A 6,554-nucleotide genomic window follows, 5' to 3' on the forward strand; every position below is an offset into this window, starting at 1 on the left:
AAGACTTAACAGACTTTCTAAGCTTATTGCTCACTCCTAAGTTTAAATTTTTAATGTCTGCTGCAATGTGTGGTACTTCTGTTCTCATCTCACTTTTGTAGAGCTCTCTTTGGGTAGCTAAATGGTTTTTGAAGGAGAGAAAGAAGAGCTCAGAAGCACAGTCTCCAGCCTCCTAGTTTGTCCTGGTTTCTTTTTTGGTTTTGCATGCCAGATGACCCCAAGTTCTCTTTTTAAATCAGGGAGGGTTCAGTCTGTTCAAAGCAAACTGTTGGCATTTGCCTTACCAGTGTGCAATTCCCTCTTTCTTGCAATGCTTCTCCAATACCTTCTGCCAGATGTTTCATCCAGAAGCCGATTTATACACACGACAGCTTTCTGCAAGCACAAGCACTCATGTTAAAAGGAACCTGGAGGTACACAGGCAGTGACAATGGTATAATAAAGCTAAATATTATCTAAAACTTGATTGTGTTGTTCCATATTCAGCACACAGCAGTATTGTTTCAGCAGCCTCTGTCTTCATCTTCTTGTCCGTGTGGAGACTTAATGGATTGGTTTTCTCTTTTTTTTTTTTTTTTTTTTTGCAAGAAAGACCACTCTTTCTAAACTCCATACTGCAGTACACTGAACTCTTACCAGTCTCTTTAATACGCTAAAACTTTTAGCTGGCCCTACAAGGGGCTTTCTCTTGTGATACACTTGTCTTTCAGTGTGAAGACTCAAGATCACTAATCCATGCAGTGTCATTACAGTCACACAGAATAAAACAGTGGGTGGAGGGGTCAGTGGAAATACTGACACTTGGGACTTCTGTAAACCTCAGTTTTTTCAGTAAAGAACAAGAAGGGCATTGTTCTTGTGTGTTGTGGCTTAATATGTAAAGGCATCTGTAAACAAGGTGCCTCATGTCACTAAGGAACTAAGTTTGTTCTTGTTTTGATGTCCCCGTCCTTTTATGCTGGCTTTTTAAGTAAGAGCTGTATCCTGTGTTTATTTCTGACGTTGCTACTAATGCAAGGGAGAATGTATTATTTGGTATTTATTTAACAAGGCTTACTTGTTCTTACAGCTTGCAGGGACAGCAGTTCTTGCAATTGGACTATGGCTTCGGTTTGACTCGCAGACCAAAAGCATCTTTGACCTGGAATCCAACAATACGACGTTTTACACAGGTAAGCTAGGAGGTGGCTTGGGGTGACAGATCATGCTTTTGTGCCCTGATTTTCGGACTGCTTAAAACCTTCATCTTCCTCAAAGGCTAAAGACAAAATGGCCCAAAACAGCCTTGGCGAGAGAGAGCAGCTTGCCCTGGCTGGCACGGGGGGCCCAGCCTCTGCTGCGAGCTCCTGTGCAGACGGCAGCAGTGTCACGCTGGCAGTTTCCAGGCTGCTTATGCGTTGTATGTCACTTTGTCTTTTTCCCAGCTTAAACCCTGTAGTTCCTCTTTGGGTGCTGTTGTGTAATTTCAGGGACTCCCGGTTGACACAGAGGAGGTATCTTCCTTGTGCTTCTCACAATAGGAGTCAGCAAAGCTTCACTCTAAACTGAATAGTCACAGATGACATCAATAACTGATTTTTTTTTCCCCACAAAGTGACCAGCCTATGCTACCCAAACCCACAACTATCACCTCATCTCTCAGAAGGAGCGTACATACCATTGTCTACAGCCCTATCTATGCTAACTTATACTGAACGCAATGGAACAGATGTACAAATATCTTGGTCCATATGAGCAGCTCCACAGGTTTGCAGATGGCTTATCTGAGAGAGCTTGCATTTCACCCTTGATATGCTGGCATGGTAGCAAACGGGGTTCTTGTAGCTGCCAAGAAGATTTCCATATGCTTTCAACTGGACCTTGGAAAGGGAACAGAAATCTAAACTTAGCCATTGAGCTGAATATTTAACAAGTCTTATTTTGGGTAGTCTAAAACTACTCTTCAACCTCATGAAACATAAAAGTTTTATGATGTGATACTTAAGCTACTGGCTGAATGCAGCCGGTGAAACCTACTTGAAACCTCTGTAGGTTGAACTGAGTTTTGTAACAGTAATTCTTATTAAACTTTTTTAACAATTTTTTTCTGGGGGTAGTTACTGACTGCAATTTCCAATAGGAAATTGAAAGAATCTGTCAATTTGCACCTAATAACAAAGCAAGTTACCTCCAAAGCTTTCTATACTGCTGAAAATAAACTGATGGACTTTTTTTTTTTTTTTTCAAAAATAGAAAAAGTTTATGCAAAAAAAACTGCTGATAAGATGTTGGGCCTTATCACTTACATACGCCTAATCAAGTAGATGTTTGTTTCAGCAGCTAATCTTATCGGTTTGCATTTAGAAAATATCATTTGCAAATGCTTACATATGGCTTCCTTTAGGTAGCATTGACTGGGTCTCTGAAGGCCAGAACTGTGTTTTTTGTCTACATTGATAGAAATGTCATACTAATTCTACATGCTTTGTGCTGATTCTTTGTCTCGTGTTTCACCACCCCAATTATACTTTTTTGCCATTCTTTGGGAGTTGTTTTGCTTGCTACATCTTGCTACTCTCGCCAGCTAACAGTTGTAATGCTTAAGCTGGCAGTTCCCAAGCTTTAGAGGAGAGGACTGGGCATAAATGGAGTCTTTTAGCCCAAAAATTTTTGCCCTCTGTGCTCCAACACACTTACTACCTAAATTGTGGGCAGAATGGTCTACAGGCACAGCCACTTGGTATGGTTTGAAGAAGTATCTGTTTTTTGCAAAATCTGAAGATGCAGAGTTTCTTGTAGTTAGAGAGGCTGTCAAGTTGGGCAGCTGAAGTGTAGACTTGTATCACTGGCTGGTGGAAGAATTCAGTGTTTCGTGATGGAAAAGTAGGGTAGGAAAGCATTTAAAGCCTTATGACAGGTGATTATTATGCCTTTTCATACCCATTCTACTGGAGGTAGCATGCTTCAAGAAATCTCAGATGTTGAAAAATCACTGGTTCCAGCTGTCTCTAACTGCAACACACTCTTCATCTGAAGATAAGTTGGTAACTGGCTCTGAGCCAGTTTTAGAATGTGTCTTACAGCTTGTCTTAAATGGCTTTATCTTGCCGATTTTCTAAAACTTTTGAAACTGCAGTAGTGGTACACATAAATTGTTGTAAGTTGAAGCTTTTATTTTCAATACATTTCCCCACAAGTTTTGAGATGTGTTTGCTTTGAAAATTAAGCACAGCACTTTTTTTTGCTTGGAACACCTCTGTAAGGAAACTTAAATCTTGGCAAAAGCTACAAATGCTGTTTGTGGAGCAACTAATTTTATACCTGGCTGCTGAGGTCTCAACTAGCCTGTATACATGTCTTTGTTTTTTCTCCTCCCTAGGAGTTTACATCCTTATTGGAGCTGGTGCACTTATGATGCTGGTTGGTTTCTTGGGATGCTGTGGTGCGTTGCAAGAATCTCAATGTATGCTTGGCCTGGTAAGCATTCAGAGTATTGTTTAAATTTTTAGCAGCATGATGAGAAAGGAAAAGATTACCATGCAGTTAGAGGGCAGCAGATGCTGACTGTTTTGGCTACACAACACTTAAACTCATGGTCACCTACGTAATGCTGAAATGTTGAATATAGTTTCCATTTCTGGCCCCAACTCCAAATGTCCATGTTGTATTTCAATACCAGGTGACTTCAGAAGCTAGAGACATTCAGACATTGAAGCATCAAGACTTGGGAGTATATGTGAAGACAGAAATAAAATGTTGATAGCAGTAATGCTATTTATTAACAGTTTGTCCTGAACTCTGAAGGCTGTGCAGTCTTTAATCCTGGAGACTAGAACTGTGGTATTTGATCCTTGAAACAACAAACCTCTACTGTTCATAATCGTAGGATGAGCTCTTCTAGTTGATAACTGCTCTGCAAGCCAATTATTGGAGAGCAACCTCATTGTTTTCAGACTGGAGGGGCCTGTAGAGTTTACTGGGTTCATGCACATCTGTACACTTGTGGAACTACTCATCCAAATAATCAGAAAACTTAGTTAATAGAAGACTACTACAGCTGGTGAAAGAACAATTCCCCTTCTGTGTCATGGAAGAAGTTAACTTCATATATTTTTTGCAAAATGATGCTTCTGGCTCTTTGTTGTAATTCTGAATATCTCTCTTTAAAATTCCTTTAAATCGTAGTGGTGTTTTGGACCTGGTAGTCAAACACAGAGATTACACTTATTTCTATTTTATGGGATACACAACAAAGTGGCCATTAGTGCTCTGGGAGTTGGTGGCAAGCTAGGTATTAAGTGATGACTCCTAAAGCAATAGGAGTGACAAAGCAGAGAAAAGAATTGGTGTCAGCTGTTGTGATGAGCCTGAATGACATGGGCAACTTCAAAGTTTGAGTTAACAGCTGATTGTTTTTAATTAACACTGATCAAAAAGGAGTTCTGCTTAGGAAACACTGCCAGGCTTTCTGATGCTCCTGGGAAGAAGTGCTGACACAGTGCAGTGTGTTCTCTTTCCTAGTCTTACCAGTGTTTCAGACCTCCAACTGGAACCTGGTTGAGTGACGGTTCCCACAAGGCTGGCCCTGGGGACTGGACAAGTTTGCAGTATACATGTGAGATGCTGTTTTGTGGTGCTGTGGTCTTATTAATGATGTGGTCTTTCTTTTCTAGTTCTTCCTCTTCCTTTTTGTGATTTTTGCCCTTGAAATTGCTGCTGCAATTTGGGGATTTGCAAATAAAGAAAAGGTAGGTTGCTTTTGAAAGTTGGCAGGGTGGTGTGGGATGCTGGAACAGGTTGCACAGAGAAGTTGTGAATGTCCCATCATTGGAAGTGTTCAAGGCCAGGTTGGATGGGACCTGATCTAGTGAAAGATGTCCCTGCCCATGATGGGGGAGTTGGACTAGGTGATCTTTGAAGGTGCCTTCCAACCTAAACCATTCTGGGATTCTATGACTGTGCCCGCAGAAAGCTGGCAGTCTACTGAAATATGTACCAGTTCTAGTCAAAGTCTGATTACCCAGGGAATTTGGGGGAGAAGAATAAGATGCATTCTAGCAAAAAATACAAGAAATTAAACTCTAATATTAAAAAACAAGACTCTAGCAGAGAATCCAGAATCCCAGATGCTGTTTCATGCTAGAGATGCCCTCCACCAGGCAGTACCTGGCTGAGCTGTGAGGTGGGCCATCAGTAAAGCTTTACCATTTCTAGATATGAGCTGGGTCAGTTATGGGCTGAATGTTTCTGTATCTAAAACATGGTACTTGGTGATCAGGGTTGCTTTTCTGCTTGTATTACACAACAGGGGAATATAGCAACTTCTGGGGAAATGAATAGGGAGTATTTTTGTGTAACTAGTGGGCAAAGACTTGGTTCTCTCACTCCTCCTAGCAGCTCAGAGCTTTGGAAGGGAAACTGAATCTTATCTGTTTAGGTGTGGCTTTTAAGGCGAGTGTACCAGTTAGGCTCACCTGTTCTGGCTCAGAAATGCTGTCCACCCTCTATTTCTATGTGTCAGGAGGATGGGTATTGTAGGTTGCAGAATTTTTTATTACATACTCAGTGCAAGTTTTCCATGATGAATATTCAGGTAAGACAGTAATACACCACAACTCTGCTATCCTGTAGGTTATTGAAGAATTAAAGGACTTCTACAGGGAAACCTATGGAAAGAGATCTCAACCAGGTGCCAGAGAGACCCTGAAAGCATTTCAGCTGGCTGTAAGTACATGGTTATACATAAACTAGACAGTAATGGAGCTTGTTCACACTTGTTTTCCGTGTCATCCTGTCCCCTGTACAAGTCTAGTATCTTGCTAACTACAAGAAACCAAAGGAGTATTGGTAACAAATTGCAGAGATATTTTTGTATAGTATCAGTGAATTCAGCATGCTTTTTTGTCCCTCTGAACCTCTGAAATGCATGGAACTATTCTTGTTTTCCTAAAACTCAGAAGCAAGCTGGGAAACTACATCTGTGGTATTGATCTAGAGGCACCTGCGTGTGTATGAGGAGTTCACCTTAGTGTCTGTAAGGAGTACAAGCTGTTACCAAAATTAATGTGTGTATACTTAACATGATCTAGCTCTTCCTTTCATAATCTTGTCCTTTAATGCAATAAAGGATTTTTAAAATTAGATTTATAGCAGTCACGTTGGCAGGATTTCTAAGTAAATTTGCATAAGGTCTGTAATGCAACCTAATGTAACCTATTTCTTCTTTTTACCAAATACAGAGCAAAAATAAGAATTATTTAACCTGGTTCTCTTTTTCTGTTTTCTATTATAGCTGGACTGCTGTGGTCTTACAGGAGTTCTTGAGCAGCAGTTCATGGACACCTGTCCAAAGAAGACCCTCATCGACTCACTTTCTGTAATGGTAAAGCATGTCTTAATTCACCAACATCTCTGCCCAATGAATAGAATGAGAAACGTGTTTCTGAATAAACCCTTCCAGTCCATGGGAAATTCCCATGTCGTAACTTAACAACTTATCTCTATAATCAGCCTGGTTGTGGAAAACCAATATACTGTTACTGTGGAAAAAACAAGCAGGGTCAGGAGGAAAACTG

At 40.6% G+C, this 6,554-nt stretch overlaps 1 protein-coding gene across 1 annotated transcript in view; it reads left to right on the forward strand.

Annotated features, from left to right (window-relative positions):
- The first annotated feature begins 1,090 nt into the window (after nt 1-1,090).
- The window catches only part of CD9 (CD9 molecule), a 10,138-nt gene continuing 4,674 nt past the window's right edge, over nt 1,091-6,554 (forward strand). The window contains exons 1-5 of the mRNA XM_035892088.1: nt 1,091-1,172; nt 3,359-3,456; nt 4,653-4,727; nt 5,611-5,703; nt 6,272-6,361. Of these exons, the coding sequence (XP_035747981.1) occupies nt 3,391-3,456; nt 4,653-4,727; nt 5,611-5,703; nt 6,272-6,361 (324 nt within the window). The 5' untranslated portion in view covers nt 1,091-1,172; nt 3,359-3,390. The remainder of the gene's footprint in view (nt 1,173-3,358; nt 3,457-4,652; nt 4,728-5,610; nt 5,704-6,271; nt 6,362-6,554) is intronic.

This window comes from Egretta garzetta, unplaced genomic scaffold, assembly GCF_000687185.1.
Source record: "Egretta garzetta isolate BGI_Z169 unplaced genomic scaffold, ASM68718v1 scaffold293, whole genome shotgun sequence".
NCBI classification, from domain to species: Eukaryota; Metazoa; Chordata; class Aves; order Pelecaniformes; family Ardeidae; genus Egretta; species Egretta garzetta.